At 33.5% G+C, this 24473-nt stretch overlaps 2 protein-coding genes across 2 annotated transcripts in view; both read left to right on the top strand.

Annotated features, from left to right (window-relative positions):
• Positions 1 to 16267, top strand: part of LOC133182264 (zinc finger CCCH domain-containing protein 14-like) — a 51733-nt gene extending 35466 nt beyond the window's left edge. The window contains exons 15-18 of the mRNA XM_061317041.1: positions 12605 to 12744; positions 14044 to 14177; positions 14525 to 14646; positions 14768 to 16267. Of these exons, the coding sequence (XP_061173025.1) occupies positions 12605 to 12744; positions 14044 to 14177; positions 14525 to 14646; positions 14768 to 14822 (451 nt within the window). The 3' untranslated portion in view covers positions 14823 to 16267. The remainder of the gene's footprint in view (positions 1 to 12604; positions 12745 to 14043; positions 14178 to 14524; positions 14647 to 14767) is intronic.
• Positions 16268 to 19627: 3360 nt separating this feature from the next.
• On the top strand, positions 19628 to 23597 carry LOC133183621 (uncharacterized). Its single transcript, XM_061318553.1, has 4 exons — positions 19628 to 20023; positions 20725 to 20859; positions 21746 to 21824; positions 23040 to 23597. Exons 1-4 carry the CDS (start codon positions 19701 to 19703, stop codon positions 23259 to 23261), a joined length of 759 nt encoding a protein of 252 aa, XP_061174537.1. The 5' UTR covers positions 19628 to 19700; the 3' UTR covers positions 23262 to 23597.
• The last annotated feature ends 876 nt before the right edge of the window (positions 23598 to 24473 follow it).

Raw genomic sequence — 24473 nt, forward strand, 5'->3', positions numbered from 1 at the left:
TGAATTTTAGGAAGATGTTAAAATAATGACAAGTACAACTCATAATAACTGAATAACTACATAATAGTATAAAATAGTATTTTTCTTGTTTTTTGAAGTATAATATAAAATGTGAATCAACAATATAAAGAGAAAGGAAAAATATACAAAATTCAGGAGGATATACTATAGTCTTTTTTTTGAGAACTTACAAGGCTCTGAAGTAAACTTAATGTCAATTAAAATAAACTTTATACAGGGAAATTTTTGCCCCTTTCGCCCTACTCACAGGTGGGCAAATTTAAAACGGGGCAAATTAAAAAAAACAGTATAATTTCTTAAACAGAATTGTGACTGGGTGAATTTAAAATGGGACAAAATTGTTTGCAAGTGTGAAAGGGCAAAAATAACATGAGACAAAAATATCCCTGTATACAATAGTTTAGTTTAAAAAGTTAAAATCATGAAAATATGTGTTAACTTCAGGTCTACAATTAGGGAATTTATTTTCATATTGAGGTGCCCTTTTGTTTAAACTTTTCATTGTGCAAAAGATTTTGCCATAATGAAAAAGACATGGCTGTATGTTTTTTGATCTAATGTTTTTTTAAAATTATTAACCTTTCTGAATGGAATCTAACAATTTCAATGTATGTCAAATATATTCGTATGATAATCGTGAGTATTGGGTGTTTGATAATCAAGGGTGTTCAGCGAAGAGACAAATTGAAATCATAGGAATACATGATTGATAGTGTGGCTCTATCAAAATTTTTGGTTTACACATAATTATGGTGAAAGCCTCAAATCTATGTATGGTTTAAAGCATGACTATAGCCCTGTTAAATTGCTCACATACAAAAATTAATTTTGTAAGTCTGTCACGACAGAGATGTCTCAATCCTGATAACTACACACCTTCATCAGTCAGACCAACATTTTGTCAGGTAAACACTCTCAGCATTGGAGGAGATTCAATCTGAAATACTCTGGAATTATTTTACTTCTTTGTGGTCAATGGTCATGGGCAACCAAAATTTTACTGGTTCATGGGAACATAATTTCATGGGTGCCTAGTATGTATACAGAATCCTCGATGAATATTTACAAAGTTAGTGTTCTGGGGTTGTAAATTCAAGGATAAGAGTGACCTACAAATCGGGGAACAAATTGCTGAACCACAAACGATGATTCCACAGTATTCAGAAGACATTATTAATTAAGTTAAAACTTTAAAAATTGCTTTCATTAACACTTAAAGATTGCCTTCTTTAGTCACTATTTTTTCAAATGAGATTAAAACATAATGAAAGAGAGCAAACTGTAGTACAGATTTAACAGAGAGACTTTGACAAAGCTAGGATTATGTTTACCAGCACTTTAAAGGGTGGCACACCACCTGTTATTTAATGAATAGTGTTATGGTGTACCTTTGCATTACATTTGAAAAAAAATTCACACTGAAATGTTTGCTTGGTGATACTTTAGACAGTGAAATGAGTAAGAAATATAATATGTTTAATAGAGCAGTATTTACAATTTTAGTGTTGATTTAGCACAATCACATGAAGGTGTGATCTGACTTTCTAAATCACCACACTGCCACACAGTGGATTTCTGAATCCATATCACCACTCTATGAAACAGATGGCATATTACATACCACATATGATGTTTTTTCTTGCGTATTCGAAAAGTTCCTTGAAAATGTATGATGGATCCGAACAATTTTCTTTTATTACACTTAGTTAATGATAGTGGGGATATAATACATTTAACATTACATCAGTGACTTGATCGGAATATTCAGATCAAATCTCGTTGACAGGTGCCGACCATCAGATCAAACTCAATGCTTCATGTTTTGTTATACTCCCCACAAAGTTCAGAGAGATATATTGGAATATGTCAAAGAATGTTTACACTAAGTGTTCTAAGGTGGACCCAGGTAAACTGCGAAAAAATAAAGTATTGAAAATCGCCCCTAAGATTTATTAAACAAGGTCTTAATCGCAACTTTCTGAAATTATTGCCTGTCGCCACAAGCATCAGCAGTATAAAGATCAATATTTCCATGGTCCGAAACTAAGAGATCATACTTAGTAAGCTAGATTTTGTGCACGCTGATTTACATCGGATATTGTTACCTGCATTTTAACAAAAAACAGCTTGCAGAAGAAAGAATCATATTACTGTAGCTAAATATAGATGTGTTTCTTCCTTCAGTTTTTAGCTCACCTGAGCCAAATGCTCAAGTGAGCTTTTCTGATCGAAATTTGTCCATTGTCCGTCGTCGTCGTCATCGTTGTCATCGTTAACTTTTCACAGTTTTATCTTCTACTCCAGAACCACTTGGCCAATTTCAACCAAACTTGGCACAGAGTATCTTTGGGTGAAGAGAATTCAAGTTTGTTCAAGCCCTCCTCCAAGGGGAGATAATTATGAAATAGTAAAAAATTAATGGCATCATTTAAAAATCTTCTTCTCAAGAACCAGTAGTCCAGGAAAGATGAAACTCAAGTGGAATCATTGTCAGGTAGTGTAGATTCAGGTATGTTCAAATCATGACCCCCAGGGGTAGGGTGGGGCCACAATGGATGATCAAAGTTTTACACAGGAATAAATAGGAAAAATATTTGAAAATCTTTAAAAATCTTCTTCTCAAGAACAGCAAAGCTTTGATTGGTCATATATATGTGAAAGCATCCTCAGGTAGTGTAGATTCAAATTTTTTTCAAATCATGACCCCGGGGGTAGGGTGGGGCCACAATAGACGATCAAAGTTTTACATAGGAATACACATATAAAGGAAAAATCTTCTTCTCAAGAACAGCAAAGCTATGATTGGTCATATATATGTGAAAGCATCCTCAGGTGGTGTAGATTCACTTTTGTTCCAATCATGACCACGGGGGTGGGGTGGGGCCACAATGGACAATCAAAGTTTTACATTGGAATACATAGGAAATATATTTAAAAATTTTCTTCTCAAGAACAATAAAGCAATGATTAGTCATATTTATATGGAAGCACCTTCAGGTAGTGTAGATTCAAGCTGGTTCAAATCATGACCCCAGGGGTAGGGTGGGGCCACAATGGGGGATCAAAGTTTTACATAGGAATACATAGGAAAAATCTTTAAAAAAATCTTCTTCTTGAGAACATTAAAGTTGTGATTGATCAAAGTAATACTGAAGCCTCCTCAGGTAGTTAAGATTCAAGCTTGTTTAAATCATGACCCCCGGGGGTAGGGTGGGGCCACAATGGGTGATCAAAAGTTTTACATAGGAAAAAAATCTTTTTAAATCTTCTTCTCAAGAACAGCAAAGCCATGATTATTAGACACATTTATATGGAAGCATCCTCAGGTAGTGTTGATTCAAGCTTGTCCAAATCATGACCCCCGGGGGTAGGGTGGGGCCAAAATGGGCAATAAAAGTTTTTTTACATAGAAAAAATCTTTAAAAATTTTCAAAAGAACAACAAAGACATGATTGGTCATAATAATATAAAAGCATCCTCACTTAATGTAGATTTAAATTTGTTTAAATCATGACCTCCCAGGAGAATAGAGGGGCCATAACAGGGGATCATAGTTATAGAAGGGAATATAAAGGATATATCAATAAAAATTTTCATCTTAAGAACAGCAAAGCCATTATTTGTTATATTAATTCAAAAGCATCTTTAGGAAGTTTGAGATTCAAGCTTGTTCAAATCATATCCCCCAAACCATTTTTATATTTAAACTTTTCAATACTAAACTGATTTCTACTTTTTCTTACCAAAGTGCTCAGGTGAGTGATGTGGCCCCTGGGCCTCTTGTTTTGCATTCACCTGTTTATTCTATGGGATAATCTTCTACGTACATGTCCGTGTAACATGTAACAGTTTTTCTGCGTTTCTAAACTATTGGATTAGTCTATTTGTCTTCTATGCAAGGGGTAACACAATCATTTCGCACCAAAAGTCACAAGTAAATTATCTTTGCGCCATTTTCTTGGATTGTTCTATTGAAAGGGTGTGATAACTTCCATGGAATTAAATAAAGTTTGTTCTTTAAATCTCATTCTTAAAGTTCAGAATTTTATTTCTTTTCTAAATTACATCATAACATATCAAATGATGTCTCTAAATGAGTGAAAAATTCTCAAATGTTACACAATATACAATCAATCAATCAATCTTTTGTTTTCAGCTGTTCAGACAAATATAAATTTACGATATTTTTTTCAATAGGCTCCATATCAACAAGGAAAATTGTCTGCAGTTTTTTTCTTTATAATGATAAACTTTTGTCAACATTTGGTTAACTGGTTTGATACATTTTGCCCTGCATCTAATATTGTGAAAATTTCATCATGCACGTCCACATATGTCTTTACTTCTTATTCAGGCCCTTAGTATGCAGTGGAAGGGGGGGGGGGGGGGGCTTGCCCCCTGCGAATAGTCTTTTTGATATAGTTTTACTAGGTAATTTGTCATTTTGAAGGTGCTTGCCCCCCCCCCCCCTCCCCTTTCACTTTTTGTTGCTGTATGGTTGAACACAGGCAAATTTCAGTATTAAAGAAAAATGTGCCAAGAAGTTAGAATTACAGAACCCCCTTCCCCCATGAAATAGCATTTTCAGGTTTGGGCAGTGGGCAGTTTACTTTTTTTTTGGCTTGTCAAATTTTCAATTTTTTTTTTTAAGGAGGGCTAGCCCCCCCCCCCCCCTCCCCCCCCCCCCCCCCCTGGAAAAACATTGCTATAGGTTTGTTATATTAAGTGTATGAAAAAATTGTTATTTATCTTCAAAATTCTGAGATTAAAGGTCATAGGAAACGATTCTTAACATTAGGATTTCACTTTTTAAACCTAAAGCTATATATGAAAGAATATTATACTTTCATGTAAATTAGTTGAATCTGATTCGTCGAGAAACATTTGTTAAAAAACACTATTACCCGCTGAATAATGAAGCCACGCCCACCAGCGTAGCAACAGTTAACATTGCTTGACGACGGGTGTTATTCCAAAAAATATTGACTGCGCAGAATTCATGCGCGCAAGGTTCACTGTAATATGTATTTGTATAAAACATTCAGTATAATATAATAAATACTGCATATAGTTGAGTGTAACATTGAAAATTTTCACCCCAAGAAAACCATTGTCAACCTCGGCTGCGCCTCGGTTGACAATGGTTTTCTTGGGGTGAAAATTTTCAATGTTACACTCAACTACATGCAGTATTTATATAATGTTAAATTACGAGTAGTAATATTTTTTGGCCTTTGTTCTACTGAAAAATAAAGGTGAAAACTTTTCCACTTGTTACTTTTCTTACCCGCTTATCGTTCTTGATTTTGTGGTTTTATGACGTCACAAGAGCCCACTGATGTAAACAGAGCATTAGACTAATGTATTTCTACCATATTTTTATTTAGTTAATTTAAGCTATTTTTCTAAATATAAATGTGTCTATGTTTTCAGGTGAGTTATCTGATTTCGTAGTTCAGTCAATTCAGTTTGAACGAGTCGTTAATAAGGCACGGCAACTCAAAACGGGGGCTTTTTATCGGAGGATGATCCTGATGGATATCCTATATAAAATTACGATTAAATTAAGCTACAACTTCGATTACTTACTCTGCATCAAACCTTTAGAAACAAAAAAATATTTCCCTGTTTAATGCACATAAACGACATTCCAAAAGGATTCCATCGTCATTAAAAAAAAAAAGTAAGTCATTTTTTATTCCAAGAAAAATCGCATAATGCAACATAAAATAGAATAATTTATTAAAAGTGACCTTTTCTGATATGAATAAAAATTTTGATTAAGCCTATAATATTCTGTTAAAGAAAGAATATGACACTTATATGGGGAATATCCCTAATGTGAATCCCCAAAATAAACACGGGGCCGGTGGTATTGAAGTCCATGATAAGCGTGAACCACTGAAAATGTCAGCGTCTTTGAAGTTTCATTTTCCCCAATCCGAAACACACATACTGCTGTAAAAACGATATAGCAATAGAATCCCTGAGTTTATGACATGATCGTATTCTTCTATAAAAAATATATATATAAAGAAGAAATGTTGAGCCCAGAGCAAATGAGATTGTTACGATGCCAATACTTTGTGCAGACACGGTTTGACTCTACAATACTGATCGACTTTTGAAATAATCGGTATGTGGTAGTAAATAGTACAGTCCGTGATCAGTTTGCAAATCCATCCATCATTTGCGAGACTACAATTTTAATATTAATGTTCTTTTTAACAGATGTTAAAACTTTTGAAATTATATACTCTACAGAAAAAAACATAAATACACACTGGAAAAATAAACAGGTTTGTATACGATGATAAGTACTGATCTTTGATAAATATTTTAACAAATTGACTGGAAAGATACCTACCTTTTTCGTATTTTATGTATTAAATTTTACTAAATTAAAAAAATGTCGATTTCTAATTCATTCAATATCTACATTTGGTAGAATCCTTATTCTTCATAGAAATATTTCCACATGTTAGAGCTGCCTTTTTTTAAACGTCGTTTGTACTAACTCCCATATATACAAGTTTACGTATAGTTCTTGCCAGAGTTGTTTTTAACCCATCTGCAGTGTGTTTAAAAACGACACGATTATTTCAAGAACTTTCAATTACAAAAAGAAAGAAATAAGAAATAACAAGGGGGATGGGAGGGGGCGCCAGAGATCGGGTATTGGTGGTGATGTTGTACATGAGTAAGTGAATATTAAGACAGTGTCAAATGATAAGAATTGATTTAATTATATAAAACAGTAACACAAGAAATTTTTTTCTTTCTTTTTTTTTTTTTAAAGTCATGTGATACTTAACTGCTTAACGCAGCAGGTACGTATCGTTTGTCAAGACTGAAAAATGTCATACTGACAGTGTTGGACTCTGTGTGAAAGTAAAACTAGGTTGTAAATAAATGATTTCATAAAAACAACTGCCCTGGTTATGAAAAATGAATTCATTCTCACTCTCCCTTCTTTCTCTCTTCCGATTGCTTTATTTTTCTCTCAATAGATCGAAGTGTCAAACGATGAAAATGATCACATTTTGATTGATAAAACATGCAAACATCTTGCAAATATGCAATGGAATTTTTAAAAAGAAATACTTGCTTGTTTGAAGATCGTATATTTATACTAGGTTTTAGCCATGATTATTATATCTTTAAAATTAAGCTGCAAAATGACATGATACTTTGTAAACATTGCATAGCTTTGAACAGCGATTGGGCCTTACTGAGGTCATATGCTAAGGGAGATAAGCAACGTTAGTCAAAGTGAATTTTCACGACTGAGTGAATTTTGATCGACTGTGCTGTAGCTATCTTGCGTAAAAAATCCAAAAAACAATTTCAGTCTAATTTTACCAGCTCATATGAACTTATTCCCGTATGTAATTCAATATGTTCAGGTAACTGTCTCCTATGACCTTTAATGTTATCCGTAAAGTGATTATGCATAAAAGTGCATGCACAATCCAGATTCCATACAGATATTCATTTTAGATTATTTCAATTGGTATTATGAATAGCTATCATGTTTTTAAGCTATCTTTTGGCACTTCTGATCTCCAATGCATTAATTGAAATTAATTCATGTAACCTTAAAACAGCCAACACAAATCAATCTTATTAAGTTAAATTCGTTATTAACTTCATTTTAATTTAAAACCATTTAAAGAATCTTCAATATCAAATCATATTAACTTCTTTCAAATTTATCCAAATGCATATCTACATTCCACTTGTATTCCTGTTATTTGAGATACAATAACTATCTTTAACTTAATGTTCACTTTAATAATAAGTTTTCATTCTTGTGATGAGTTGCAAAGAAGTTAATTAAGATTTTAAAAAAAATCATGATTTTTTGTATAAAGTCTTAAAAATGTAAGGTAATGAAATATCCCCCCCCCCTTCCCAACTTCAAAAATGGATGGAAAAATTATTTCTTATAATGCTTATATGTTCCATAGATATTAATTGCTTAGTCAGGCAAGCTTTTTGAAAAACTATTACTTGTAGGAATTATGATGAAGAACAAAGCCATATCTTGTTTCATGAATCTCCATTGATATTCTAGGTTTGTCCTATTTATAAACCCCTAATACATGGTGAATGCATTGTTGTCCAAATTTCTTAAAAGGACAGTAGGTTATAATTGTTAAATTAATTGATTAATTCAACATATGTAAGGGAGAAGTTTTGGCAAACCTGTGCTCAGGATAAACATTTTGAAAAAAGGTATAAAACACCATCAGTTTCCTTCAATGTGCACGGATTTTTACATGTCATTGACCTTATATGAATAGACAAATTTATCATGTGATAATTCGTATTTGTAAATACAACAAATCAACTTGAATAAAACCATGTGGCTTTAGCTCTGACTAGAGTGATCAACATGGACCTTTTTTTTATTCTTTTGACATTGAATTATTTCTTGCTGCCAAATATTGTTACTTCTGCCAAATATTGCTAATTTTTTTTCATTGATTCATATTCATTATAGACATTTATGTCATAGGCTAAATAAAATCTTCCTGCGGCTGCTGGTGATTCAATATCACTTGGCCTACAGCATCTGAAAAAATTTGTTAAAATGATTGATTTTTTTTGTTATTCCCTTCTTAAGCATTTACTCTAAGATATATAGAGAGAGATAGAGAGAAAAATTCACAATTTAAAATTTGATGTCAAAAATATTTGTGCCAATTATTTTTTTTCTTTGAAATACATGTTCATGTGTAGCACAAAAAATATGTTTACATACATTTAGTATATTTAGTTTTAAATTTCTATCTATTTGTGCCATGTGTTGCTTGTGATCACATGCTCTCTCTCTCTCTCTCTCTAAACTAATTTTTTTAAATAAAATAAATTCAATATTGATCTGTTTTAAGGAAATCTGCTAGATTTTATTAGCTCACCTGAGCCGAAGGCTCAGGTGAGCTTTTCTGATCGAAATTTGTCCGTTGTCTGTCGTCATTGGCGTAATCTTTTCACATTTTCATCGTCTTCTCCAGAACTACAGGGCCAATTTCAATCAAACTTGGCACAAAGTATCCTTGGGTGAAGGGGATTCAAGTTTGTTCAAATGAAGGGCCATGCCCCCCTCCAAGGGGAGATAATTACGAAATAGCAAAAAATTAATGGCATTAATGAAAAATCTTCTTCTCAAGAACCAATGGGCCAGGAAAGATGAAACTTATGTGGAATTATTGTCAGGTAGTGTAGACTCAAATTTGTTCAAATCATGACCCCCGGGGGTAAGGTGGGGCCACAATGGACGATCAAAGTTTTACATAGAGATATATTGGAAAAATCTTCAAAAATCTTCTTCTCAAGAACAGCAAAGCTATGATTGGTCATATTTATATGGAAGCATCCTCAGGTGATGTGGGTTCAAATTTGTTCAAATCATGACCCCCGGGAGTAGGGTGGGGACACAATGGAAGATTAAAGTTTTAATTAACACAGGAATATATTGGAAAAATCTTCAAAAATCTTCTTCTCAAGAACAGCAAAGCTTTGATTGGTAATATTTATATGGAAGCATCTGCAGGTGCTTTAGATTCAAATTTGTTCAAATCATGACACCCAGGGGTAGGGTGGGGCCACAATGGACGATCAAAGTTTAACATAGGAGTATATAGGAAAAATCTTCAAAAATCTTCTTCTCAAGAACAGCAAAGCTATGATTGGTCATATTTATTTGGAAGCATCCTCAGGTGGTGTAGATTCAAGTTTGTTCAAATCATGACCCCCGGGGGTAGGGTGGGGCCACAATGGATGATCAAAGTTTTACATAGCAATATATAGGAAAAATCTTCTCAAAAACAGCAAAGCTATGATTGGTCATATTTATATGGAAGCATCCTCAGGTGGTGTAGATTCAAGTTTGTTCAAATCATGACCTCCAGGGGTAGGGTGGGGCCACAATAAAAGTTCAAACTTGTAGAGAAAAAAGTCACAGTCAAAAAATCATGCAAGCATCCTTAGTTAGTGTAGATTTAATTTTGTTCAAATCATACCCCCCCCCCCAACTCCCTTTTAGGGGTAGGTTGGGACCACTTATGCATTTAAGCTTTTCAATACTAAACAGATTTTCCTCTTTTCCTAGCCACAGTGCTCAGGTGAGCGACGTGGCCCCTGGGCCTCTTGTTAACTTAATTTTCCTGACTTTTAGAATATATAACAGAACCTATCAAAATGGTTTTCATTAATTTTTATATGTCTCAAAAAAGTCTGGCTTAGGGGAGGAATTACAGATCTGGTCTCTTAACTGCAATTGATAATATTCAGTACGTTCCTTAAAGGCCAACCTTTTATTTTCAAAATTAATTTGGTAAAAAGTATCAAAATTTGATATTGCGTAAATGATATTTTTATGTCCCTACCATGAAATGACTGGGGCATGCAGTGTTACCCCTTTCTATCTGTCATTGTTATTCTGTCATTTTGTCATTTCTTTTCAGGACTTTTTTTTGCTTATAGATATTGAGCTGATTTTTGTTACCGGTATTTGTGTTGATGTTGATGACTTACAGATACATTTTTATGATATTTATGGCCCTTAGACTTTGCAAATATTCAGTGTTTTCTGGACTTTTTTTGATGTGCCTGTAGATAATGAGCTGATTTTTGGTATGTCTCTTGATAATGATGACTTAATTACAGATCAAGTATTAGTTTTGTGTTGCTTGACTCATTTTTCTGAAGTAATGACCCTTAGACTTTGCAAATTTCTAATAATTCATTGTTTTCCTTTATTTTTCTTTTTATTGTGCTTGTAGATATTGAGCTGATTTTTGGTATGTCTCTTGATAATGATGACTTACAGATCAAATTATTATTCTAAATTGAATCATTGCACCTGGATGTAGGGTGGATAGGGGATTAAAGTTTACAATGAAATATACAGGAAATGTAAAGGAAGAAATCTTTTTAAAAAATGTCTTCTCAAGAAACTGGACCAGGAAAGATGAAACTAATGCGATGTAGTGTAAATTGTACAAATCAAGAGGAGGAAAAGCTAGGCTAAATTTATTCAGGTGAGCATTGTGGCTCATGGGCCTCTTCTTTATTTTTGTCATGTTTGTGCCATTCCATTCATTATTATTATTTTACACTCTTAGACTTTGATTGCATTAATATCTCAACAAATAAATTACAGAGTGTCATATACAAGTATATGTCACACTAAGATGACAGATGATTGCAATATGATTAGTATTTTGATGTTTTATTAGGCCTTGGCATAGATTCTTCATTTATAAAAAAAAAAAAAAAAATACAATGAGTAATTAAATTTTAACTGTCAATGTTAACAATTTAAACACACTGTGAGTTCTGTAAAATACTTATAGTGACTTGGTACCTTTTCTGAAAAAACCCAGCTGGACAGTTCTAGTTTGATCTGATGATCGACACCTGTGAACTTGGCATTACCTGGCTCTTCAAGTTACTGTTATAATAGTATATTTATATGTTTAATAATTACTTGTTCATTTTCTCCCCTATGTGTGGATTTCATAATGTTTTGTGTGGATCGTTTTTCTCCACATGTCTTGTTGAATATCCGTGGAGAGAAGTGTGCTTGAGCAGGGAATATCTGATTATACAGTATGTTTTTGACATGTGCAGGCAGTGAAAATAAATCTTAAACATACTCCTCTTCCATTTTTTTCTTCTCAATGTCATGCAGAACATGATATGGTGTATGTTGGGGGTCAGGGTTGGGGGGTTCAATCATTGTACATAATAAACTGCATGTAAGTGTACATAAATTGACGTATTCAAAATTTAGCACAATCACTGGGTATTGAGTGGTTGGCTTAATCATGAATCAATGCTAAACCCATCCATGCCGTATATTGTATTTATCAATGATTTACTGTATGTATACTTAAAAAAGCGGGCTTCATATTTTAGCAGCTTTGGGGCAGACAACGATGTGCCATTTCATGAATACCACTAAGAGATCATTTATAAATACAATATACGGCACGGACCTTTGTAGCGCTAATTCATGATTACACCAACAACTCCATACCCAGTGATTACGCTAAATTTTGAATACGCCTATTTATGTACACGTACAGTATTCACAGTATTCATGAATAAGCACATTATTGTCCATGCCAAAGCTGCTAAAATATGAAGCCCACTTTTTTTTTTTAAGTACACACACAGTACATTTACAGTGTATTTACGAAACAGTATCACTCCTAGTTGCTTCTGTTAAAAAAATCCTTTCTTTTCCTATGTTATGGGTGTGTGATAGAATGTTCTATCATTAAAATGATAAATGTCCTATGGACCCGGTTTAATGCTCCTTGGTCCATAATATACGTTAGGCTAAATCTTAGCCGCAACATTCCATGAAATCTAACATATGTAATGAGGGCCTGTCCTGAGACACAGTTAGATTATTCTAATTAGGTTTGTGGCAGTGAGAGAGAGGAGCAAGATTTATTAATAAAAACAAAATTAATAGTTGCAGAAAGCTTTTTCATGCACACAAGACATATCCTGCAGAATAGACTGAGACAGTTTCTGACACTTAATATTTGACATTTTATTTCAGAATGTTTCCTCAGTGTAAATTTGGGGACAAGTGTCTATACATACACCCTAACTGTAAGTTTGATGCCCAGTGTACTAGGAAGGATTGTCCATTCACTCATGCCAGCAAGAGAAACACATCTACCACAGTCATACAGAAAAGTAAGACATACGAATTTCAATCAGCATGTTTATGCTCAATTTGAAGCTTTTATAGTACAGTAAAGTATTTTGTCTGTCTGTCTGTTCATGTGTATTCTATTCAAGACTTTTAGCTCACCTGAGCTATAAGCTCAAATAGTTTTTCTGATTACCCCCATTGCCCAGCATCCATCATCCATGTCTGTCTCTCTACTATCCATCTATCTGCAAACTTGCACATTTTGAAAGCGCTTTAGCTGAAACATTTTTTGACACCAGTTGGATATCTACTTTCGTTATTGCTTTTCCGGATAACTGCCACCTTTTGGCCTATATGTAATTATGAAATTTTCAATATGTCAACAAGTTGTTTTAGATTAGTCTTAATATTATCCAGTACACTGTAAACCTGGAAATGTTCATGTGGAGGAAATTTTTGCAAATTCTGCAATTCCCAAAATTTATAACCATGTAAATGATTTCATTTAAGGTACCATACTAAACAATATAGTAACATATTTTGTAATTTCCTTAACTTCCTCAAAAATAGGCCCCAAGTGAATACTTTGTGCTTTGGAAATCACATAATTTTACCCGTAAAAATATCCACATTTAGGGTATAACTCTGGTTGCCTGATATTGCAAGGTCAATTAAAGTGGCAGTCCAGAAATATATTTCATGATGGAGAATTAGGAAGGAAGATAAAATTTTTGAAAAATTCCAGTGTATTATAATTACATACAACAATAATTGATCCATTATTAATAGGAGAAAGATTGCAGTCTAAATCTTTTGATTTCTGAATCAGAGAACTTTGATTTTGATACAGGTTAAAAAAAAATATAAATATTTCAACATGTTAGCCTTATATGCTTTGATTTGAATAAAACCTGGTACTTTAAGATTCATTTATTTCTGTATCTTTACTTTAAAATTTAATTTCAAAATGAATTTTAACATGCTGCTGTTTTCTTGATGTAAGTGATGTGTGTTATTCCTTTTCATTTCAGTTTCTTTTCATATCAAAATGAAAATGCTTAGAAGAAATTCTGAAATTTTTTCCTATATGTTTTTTCTATAGACTGTTCAAAGCAGTTGTGCTACTGTCTTTTTTAGAGAATTTTGGTGACAGTCATTGGGGGAAAAAAGTTTTAAATTCTAAATTTTTACTAATTTGTATATACTTGTAGATGTGGATTATACATATTCCTGAAAAAAAGTCTGTTGTCAGTTAGTTTTAGATGTAAATAGTAATAAATTTTACAGATATTCTTGTATGCAGTTTTCCATCAGTAGTAAAGTTAGATAACTCTTTGCAGTCGTCCAGGTCCCAGTCCCAATGGCAGCTTCCTATGGATCCTCATTCAACAAGGCTCCCACTCCCAACACACCAATTACCTGCAGGTTCTTCCCTAACTGCAGCAATGTCCAGTGTACCTTCTATCACCCTAAGGTATGATGTCAGGTCTTCCTGTAGGAGATAAAAGCACTTTTGTAACAACAAAAAAATGAAATGAGTGGCAGACAATGAAATCCTAATAGGAATGTCATCATTTGATGTAGAAAATATGTGAAACAGTTATATTATACTGAGGAGTTTAATGGTCCAGAATTAATTTGAAGATGACTTTCTATTTAGAATGCTCTGTTTTGTCCAGTACAATCCTTACGAGTAAAATTAGAACTTTGACAAATTCAGAATAAACAAACTTACCATAAGAGCATCATTTTGAAACATAAGTTTGATTTTGCACATTAGCTGTCAGTTCAGTTTTAATTATGATATCTATTGTGTTTCAGCCTTGTCGATTTGGAATCAAGTGCATGAATAAACCAACCTGTACTTTTTACCACCCTTCTGTGCCAAGCAAAAGTCAGCTGACATGGACTTCCACCAGTAAACGGTCTAGTATTCACATCAGGTAAGCTATTACATACAACTTTTCTATTTAAGATAGGTGCCCACCCTTCTCTCTGAATGAATTGTATGCCACCTTTTTTTTTTTTTTTTTTTTTTTTTCAAAATTTCCATTTTTATTTCAGCCAAAGACAGTTTGATGCTGGGGCAGCAGAATCATTACCTGTATCTCTAGGATAGAGAAGGAACTACCACAAAACTGTGTTTTCCTTAAACATCACAGCAAAACTTTTCAGTTTTGGGAAAACATATCAGTGTCACAAATGTCCTTCAAGACAAAGAAAACCTTAGAGTCAAAGTGTTGCAGTTACTGTATAGTCAAGTTCTAAGAGAAAATGTTCAGAGCTCCACTCTCTTCCTCAATGTCATCATGGATTTCAACAGAATAGTTTATTTCTTTAAACATATAATCACACTGCATGCTTATCAGCGTAATATGAAGTTTGAAGATAAAATTTGCATTTTTGTGTCGACTGCAGAGCAAAGCAATGCTTAGGGATCACTTTACCCGGCGTCTAGCTGTCTGTCTAGTTGTCTGTCCCTCTGTCACACCTTATATCTCAAGAACTGTAAGAGGAATGGAATTGATATTTTGCACATATATTGCTTGGCACTGTGACTTTTGTAAATTACCTTGTTACTGACCTCCTGACCCTTGACCTTGGATCTACTTTTCCAAACAGATCATAGTGCTGATATACAGCATATTTTTGACATTTAAGAGGTAAGTCTATGCTACTTAGCATGTGCACTGTTTGTCATAAAACATTATGAAAAATACCAACATTACAATCCATTTTACCTTGACCTTCGACGTACTTTACAAAAAATACCCCTAGCAGTTTGATTATATTAACTTGTGAGTTTTGAATTTTGAAAGGCAGGGTTTTGATATAAAGCATTTCCATGTTTATGAGCTCATGATACTGTACTTTGAAACTGTATGATATTCAGTTACCACACAAACTTATATTCAGATACTATGAAAATATATTGGAATCGGTATTCCACAATGGATTTTGTAGTCTGACAATTGCAGTAAAAGACAGACTGGAATCTCTTTTGGAGGATTGTTGGAAATACATATTAATAGACGATAAATGATTATTTCTAATAATTTCAATTTAATCATTCATTTGAGGGTTGGGAACCCATATTTTCTTTCATCTTCAGATTCTGTCGCAGTCTTATACTATTTTTCTTTGCAGGCAAATACATGAAAATAAATAGCTGACCATTCTTAGATTTATTTACATATTTAATGAAGCTTTAAAGCAGGCGACACATGTGTTCCTTGGAACACTCTAGTTTTATTTTTAACATGGTTAAACCCTTCATAAAGCAACAATGATTCATCTATGTAAACATATTATAATGTGTGTTAAATTCATACCATTGAGATGTAGACAAGCAACAAGATATGTTACAATGCAAAGGGCAGCAACTTGTAGACTGTACATCTATATATTAGTGATTATTCCCTAGATCCTGTCTGCAGATACAGCATTTGAATCATTCTTCATGATTGTTTTATAACAAATCTAAAATGCTGCACTCACACTTTGTATCTTTTGCCTTGTCAGATTTTAAATCTGGAACTAATAAAGAGTTTCCTGTTCACATTCTTCAGACTGCATTAATACTCCAAAAAAAAAAAAAGAAGTCATAGAAGTTTTAGTTAACATAACTGAATTTATAATAATAATTTAATTATTTTTGATCTAGATTACAGTTACTGGGAATTATTAAATTTTTTTTTGAACCAGTACAGGAATACCTACCATTATAGTTTAATAATATGTCCTATTTTTTTTCCCTTTTTTTTTGGTTTTTGTTTTGTTTCTTTGTTTTTTTTAAATATGTATAGTGTAACGAAAGAAATTAAAAGTGTGTGTGATGCTATTATTTTTTGTTGTGCGGCTCACAGGATTATGGATGATCAAGAAGTTCAGCGATTTTTTTTAATGTAAAAACAGAATAAATTAAAATACTAAAATAAAATACACATCGTATCACTAAATTGTTTCTGTATTTTATCATTTGGCTTGTGAACCCAGGGCAATATTAAACACATTTATCATTGTTGTATTATACAAATATTTAAATTAATTCCTGCATAAAGTGTAGTAAAACAATTTATTTCACGGTTTCTCAAATGTTAAATAGTTGTTAAAATTTGTGACTTTCTGATTGGGTGTTTACATTATGTTAAAGTGCTCTTTAACTCAAGATTTCACATGATGACTATAGTCTCAGTCATCCAGATGCTTGTAATACACATGTATTGCTTTTTGATAGAGTCAAAGCATCTTGATGATCAAGATTAGATTACGCAATAACCAAAGAAGTTCAAAAAGAAAAATGTAACTTGCTTGGAAATTGCAGATAGATAGTACCAGTAAGATTTGATGCTCTTCGTAAAAGGTCATACAAAACAGTTCTTAACACTAGGATTTTACTTTTTAAACATAAAGATTGGTATGAAAGAATGTCAAATTATGTTTAGTATAAAAAAAAAATGTCTTTACCTAATTGAGAAGTCAAATGTAAACTTGTGCACTTGATAAATTTGTTAACTGCTTAAAAATGTGAAAAATACCCTAGTTCACAATTACACCACCACTCCATCAAATAAACCTGGCTTTTTTCTATTATCCACAGGGCTAACAAAAGGTGTCGTGAAAAAAGGGCCACTCTGATAACCAGAATCTAAGTACTAGTAATAGGCCATCATGGTCACATCTTGTTTATAATATGTAATACAAAATATCTTTGTACATTAAATGTTCTTCAAAGACCAAGAGAGGCTAATGTGAGAGGGAATGGTTTTACTAATCGTGCTCAAGAACTATTGTTTTATTTAGACTGCATGTGGATATAGTGACAAATTTGGGCAAGTATGGGCAAGCAAATAGATCAACTTTAAGATTTGCTATTAAGTACTGAATTACTAAATTAATTATTTTGCTGATCCCTGATCATCCTTTTTCTCTTGCATTATGGCAACATAGCTTCATTTGTCAATTATCAGCTTATTTTGTTTTATTTTATACTTAAATTTTTGAATCTTTTGCAATGTTACATAATACTTAGGTGACTGTTAAGGCCCTTGGGCCTCTTGTTAAAAGATACCACCAAATTTTCACTTATTTTTGATCATCTCCCCTGAAAGAGGGTGTGGCCCTTCATTTTAACAAACTTTAATCCTCTTTACCCAAGAATGCTTTGTGGCAAGTTTGGTTGAAACTGGCCCAGTGGTTCTGGAGAAGAAGTCTAAAATGTGAAGTTTCCATATAAACATGACTAATCATAACTTTGCCATTCTTGAGAAGGAGAGTTCTAAAGCTTTTTCCCATGTAAAATTTTGATCACCAATAGTGGCCCCATCCTACCAAGGAGTCATGATTTGAACAAACTTGAATACACAAAACCTTAGAAAGCTTTCAATTGTTTAATTTCTTCTGGCTCAATGGTTCTTGAGAAGGTTTTTAATTAAATGACCCCACCCAATTTTCAGTATTTCTTAATTATCTTCCCTTGGAAGAGGATGTGATCTTCATTTGAACAAACTTGAATCCCCTTCTCCCCTTTACCCAAGGATACTCTGTGCAAAGTTGGTTGAAATTGGTTCTGGAGAAGAAGATGAGAATGTAAAAAAGTTTGATAACCATGCCAACAATGGCAACGACAACGATGAACAAATTTTTATCAGAAAAGCTCACTTGAGCCTTCAGATCAAGTGAGCTCAGGTGAGCTAAAAATCTTCTTCTCAAGAACAACAAGTCCATGATAAGTTATAGAAATGTGCAAAGATCCTCAGATAGTGCAGATTCAAATATTTTCATATCATGGCCCCCATGAGTAGGGTCGGACCACAAAATGAGATCTAGGTATATTTTGGGATTTTAGAGAAAAAAATCTTAAGAACAGCAAGGCCATGGTATGCAAGCATTCTGAGATAGTTTACATTCTTTTTTTTTTCTTTTTTTTATCAAATCATGGCTCCCAGGGCCTGAGGGGTAGGGTGGGGCTGCAATGATTGATCAGAGTTTTACAAAGGAATCAGTACATGTACTAGGAACAAATTCTTTCAAGATTACCAGGATCATACTTAATAGTATTTAAAATATGCAGAATTCCTAAATTGTGTGGATTCACTCAGAATTTTTTTTTAATTTGTGGACCATGGCATAAAGTGGGACTAAAATCAAAGATCAAATTTTGCATGAAAAAAAAAATCTTTTCCTTCTTTAAATTCAGAACAACAGGGCTTCATTAGTTATACTGAAATAGAGGCATCTCAATGTTGTGTAGATTCAAGTACAGTTAAATCATAACCCCTGTTGGCTAGGTTGGGGCCATAATATGACATAAAAATTTTTCATGGGAATTATTTTGAGTAAAACTTAAAAAAAAATGTGAATCAGATGATAAAGAACAGGAGGAACAAGATGACTCAAGCAAGCTTTGTGGCCCATTTGCCTCTTGATATCCCCCCCCCCCCCATCATTTTATTAGAAGGGACATATGGTCAAACTAAAGAAGTACAGGTGTCAGCAGTCACAGTACATAAAGAAAATCACACTTCAGACATTGTAGAATTTGAAATATAATTATAAACGTTAAATGTATATATAAAACTCAAAAGTATGATTTGTACAATCTATAGATGGCAGCTAGTATTTGGATAATATTTATATATGTTAATAAATGTATCATGCTTTGAATCATGCATGTCATCAAAGGATTTAAGTGTGCTAAAATATTTTACAATAATAATTTCATTCAGTCTAAAAAAATTGCTTAAATCACTTTTTATGGACGCGTATTCACAAGCAACTACTATAAATGACCAAATCTTTATCCTTGACCTAAAGTTTAAATAAATGTAGTTCTAAACCCATAAATTTAAATACCGTCAACACCCTTTAAAAAAAGTAAAGGTCAATGAGCAAAATTATCGGCGACGTTTTGATCAGCTGCGCGACCTTGCCATTTGGGCATTCGCCGAACAAAACGCACCATGTGCCGGTGACACAGCTGAGCAGGAACACAACAATGTTTGATAAGCTACCAAAGAGGCATAAATTTAGGTTTTCTCAAATCTTCGTAAATGGAATAGTGTTCATTCTCTCACTGTGTGCCTGTATTCCAAGCGGTTGGACTTTTAACTTCTTCAATTTTGAGTGTTTACTCCATGCCGACTTGTCAGTAACAGTGAAGACGAACGATAACAGTACTGTTGTTTTAGACTGGGGTGGATCTACGTGGGGGAAACCCTTTCAGTGTCATGTGGCTACATATGCCCCTGTAGTGGCTTCCATACATGCCTTTATTTGGATTTGGTTTTATTTACAAATGGAGGAACTCGACGGTAAAATGTAAATCGCCATGCATGTTACCTGTGAAAAGGTCACTGAGTGTTTATCACCTGTGCTGATTAATTCATGAAAATTAAATATGTCTTCTGTTTCTGTAGTAAAAGTAACCATGTTCATCTGTTTGATAAATTGTTAAGGATTTAGTTTCCTTTGAATATTGGATGGTGGCCAGTATTCAGTTTTATTGTTGTGAAAGGGGTCAAAGTTGTACATGTTACATGCTTTAAATGGCTTTTACTACGGTTCATTATTTTAGTAGGGCTGGGACGATACAACTTTTTCTATATCGATATGTATCCCGATATTTGAGCCACGATACGATATGTATCACGATATGTTTAATTGGTTATAAATCCTTTTTTATATTGAAGTGAACAAAACATTTCTTCACATATAAGAATAATTTATTCAAAGAAGTTGAATATCTGTTGTAAAACTTAATTATTTTGCACAAGTGGTCTTAATTATTATTTATTTCATATTTAGATTTATATTAAGCATATTTATTTTACATATTAAACCCAAAATGTTAAGTAAACAAAGAAAAACATTAGTCAGAATTTTTTGAGCGATATGTCGATATTTCTTCATATGTATCGATATGCGTATCATCCTCACATTGAATCGATATTATCGATATCTCGATATATCGTCCCAGCCCTATATTTTAGATTGATCTTTGTTAATCTTTTGATTTACAGACAGTCTTTACCGGCTCTCCTGTTTGGGTGTATACTTCATGGTTGCATAAGTTTAGCATTACTAGTCTCCAGCGGAATGCTGACTACTGGATTAAATAGCTTCTGTAAAAATCTACAGTCAAAGGTGCCATACAGGTAAAATGACTAGAACTAACCTTTGAAGTATAATTTAATTTGATGAAATGAACGATGACAGGAGCAAGTAATTTGCAATGCAGATATCTTTTACTGCCATGTATATATTTTTGAATACAGAGAAACAAAAACGGGAAAAATATTACGAATTCATACAAAATGGAAAAATATATATAGACTGCTGAAATGGCTTTCAAGGCATAGGCGTCGGAAACAAATCGAAAGGGGGGGGGGGTGATTGAAAGTTCAATGCCTATATTATGTCTATCTTTGCAAAAAAGAAGCCCCCCCCAGCTCCCCCCGATTCCGACGCCTATGCAAGAGACCGGCAATTTCTCAAAACTCAAGAGAATCTTTAAATATACAGCATATAAATTGAAGAGCTTGTTACATTTTCTGCACTGTACTTGTGATGTACAATACAGATCCGGCATATTTCAAAGTCTGTTCATCAGGCGCCTGCAAGTGCCCAAATCTAAACATTTCTACAAAGATGCAAAATGACTCTGATGGGTTGTGCTAGATGTATTTTGTCAGAGAGAATTTGTAATACGCAACTCATAAAAGTCATTCTACCTGGATTGTTATGGTTTTATGGTTAGATGAACAACATCAGATAATATGATAGTTTAAAAAAAAAAGCTAAATTTAGGATTCTTTGACATTTAATCCACCTATATGCTTTAATGGAACATGTTGTAGTCTCACACAATAAAAAAACACTCTTACTAAAAGCACCCCACTACCAGCTTGTATGTAATTGCAAGTAAAATGTGTCTGCTATTTTTTTTTCTCATAAAGAAGGGGGGTCGCCTTAAATAGGTCAATCTGCATCTAATGAATTTAAAATTGCAAAGTTAAGATTTCTTTAATTGTTCATTTTCAGTTGTTCAGAATTGGAGGATATGCAATGGACAACACTTAAGGGGAAGGAAGAGTTTTATAGATACATGAAAATTACAGAGGTATGTTGCAGTTGTCTAACCACCTTATGAAGTTTCAGCTGTATCTCTTTTGATTTCCTTTAAGGCCACAATCTTGTAGACCTTCTAGATCTAGGATATACACCAGGGAGGGGTGCACAAGGAAGATTTTTTTTTTATCCATACCAATAAGGTTGTATTCTTGTACTTATTTCACCCACGGTTCATCATGAAGCAACAATCATGCTCTGTTATAACCTGAGGTTTAATGGTTTTGCTAGATTTCTTTTTAATTATTTAAGGTAAAAATCAACGTCCTGTGAAAGTGTGACTAATTCATCAATATTTCTCTAGTGATAGGAATATTTTACGAGTGATAGTAAGAACCTGAGGGTGCTTAATTAAAGTAGTGAGTGTTGTCGACTGGAAGGTAATACATGTAGATCTTTTTTATCTTCAGATGGAGAAAGCTTGCTCAAGCTTGTTCATTTACCTCTTGTTTTATTTAGTTTGAATGTGAATCATAAAAAATGATTTAAAGTTAGCGCTGCTTTACTATTTTACAGAATTAATTTATTGTTCACGGGGCTATATAAAATATTTAGATGTGTCTTGCGCCGATAATAGACACATAGCATCGAGTTTTTTTGGGGGGGGTCTCGGGAGGGGGTATTACTGTATCTTTACATGTGTATTTACAAGCAAAATAATAAAAAATGATAATAAACACAGAAAAACTGAGACAGACCCCCCCCCCCAAAAAAAAATCACAGAAAAAAGAAAAGAAAATAAACGAGCAGGAGAGGAAGTTTCACAAAACTCACATTCTTAAAGGAGGGGACAGAATCCTACTCACATATTCGGCAGAAAACTGTTTGGGTACAATGGACTCAACATACTACTGCAACAAAAAAGGGGGTCTGGCCTTTAAATGAAAATTGACAGCGAAAACTCTTATTAAAGGACACCCCTCCATACTACGGACCTGGATAATTTTTTTGCATATTAAGAGATGTAGACTGAACCCAGAAATAAAATCCGCATTAAAAAAAAATCTTGAGTGAATCACACAACCTTTGAATTCCTTCTACAACAAGCGATGTTGATCTGAGTTAATTGAACCTCCAAATCAAACATTTTGGATTTGATCATCGCGTAAACTATATTTATGAAACTACCTAGGGAAGGACCTCTTCTGTCCGACTTTATGACGATGTTGCGGCAATGACTAGAACGTTTTTTTCCTTTCTTTTTCAGGTGACTAGCTGGTTCATTGCTTTAACAACAGCAGTATTAGCAGGGATGAATGGATATAGAGCCAAAAGTATAATTAGTGAACTCAAACATGACGGTTCAGAAACCGGATCTGTGTTACTACGAAAAGGGAAAGAATTCGGATCGTCCCATTTCTTTCTGGATGACTCGTTTTCGATTAGAAGTACTGGAAGTACGGCTGAGCGATCTTCCCAGATAGTCTGATGGCAGTGGTAGAAGCATTGATTCAAGAAAATTTTGTACTCGTTTCTTTGCTAAGTCAAAGTCGTGCAATATTTACTTTCTATTGGGTACACAAGTACCTTATTTGTGTTATGCATAAGATCGTATTCCTTCCATAGTATTTTCATAAAATACCTCATCTAAAATATATGCACATGATCACTTAGGGATTATTTATAAATCATATCATTAACAACTAGTATTAAGAACGGATAAGTTTGTATATAAGTTTGTGTTTTAATGTATTGTGGCAAAATTCATCTTGATGTATATATACATGTTTTTACGTTAACAATAAAAAAATAAAGCGAGAAAAAAGCGAAACAGTTGGGGAACTTACTCAAGCTGCAGATAAATCTTCAAATATATATTAACTGTCAATCAACATTTATACAACATGTATTATAAAAGCGAGAAACATTCGCTCGCAACTCTAGTTTTACGGATATTTATGGTCACGAAGCGGTGTAAGACTTTCAAAGCTTAACGAAACAGGAAATTTCGATGGCAAATATTGCGAATAAAAAAAAAGGTCAAGCATAATCGTTGTTTTAAAGTACAAGACATTGCAAACGCTGCATCATAAGGATTTTTTTTTTCAGAAAATATATCTGAGAAATCGCGTTGTGATGAAGTTCTAAAGTTTCAAAACTTTTAATAGATGTACAATGTATTACGTTTTCCATGGTAGTCTTGACTTTGAGTACGTAATGCTCTCAAACATCGCTTGACGTATGCTGTACCTTTCGTATCAGAGCAAGTGTTAATTTAGCACTGTATCGGAGCAAGTGTTAATTTAGCGCTGAAAAAGTCGTGATATTTCAAGTTCAAAAACCTTAAACTTTTGTCATTTCGTCGGCAACACACGAAACTCCAATGTATCCAAATGACTCCACGGTTTTGTATGTAGAATGTGACTTGATTTTCACAAGCACTTCATATACTATACTAATTACACAAGGTGTTAGTATTATACTATGGGGGTCAACTTTTTTTGTGTCAGAACTGAACGAGTGCCTGTGAATGTTTTGCAGGGACATCTGTCTCACACATACGAAAGCCCATAGAGCTCATTTTCATGGGTAAGAAAATACTTTCCTAGCGTTAAAACTTGAAATACACAAATTTCCGGGGAAAGGGGTGGGGGGCCCCCTGCTACACGTACACGTTGGTTTGCTAAACTTCTCTACTTTC

The sequence above is a fragment of the Saccostrea echinata genome, unplaced genomic scaffold (genome assembly GCF_033153115.1).
Source record: "Saccostrea echinata isolate AGI-Se365-2 ecotype Australia unplaced genomic scaffold, CSIRO_AGI_Sech_v1 ptg000009l, whole genome shotgun sequence".
Taxonomy (NCBI): Eukaryota; Metazoa; Mollusca; class Bivalvia; order Ostreida; family Ostreidae; genus Saccostrea; species Saccostrea echinata.

Excerpts from the sequence above, each read along its gene's own strand:
- LOC133183621 (XM_061318553.1), top strand. The coding sequence starts at position 19,701 with ATGTTTGATAAGCTACCAAAGAGGCATAAATTTAGGTTTTCTCAAATC. Across the intron at positions 20,860-21,745 it reads CAGTCAAAGGTGCCATACAG|TTGTTCAGAATTGGAGGATA; the intron begins GTAAAATGACTA and ends GTTCATTTTCAG. Across the intron at positions 21,825-23,039 it reads GATACATGAAAATTACAGAG|GTGACTAGCTGGTTCATTGC; the intron begins GTATGTTGCAGT and ends TTTCTTTTTCAG.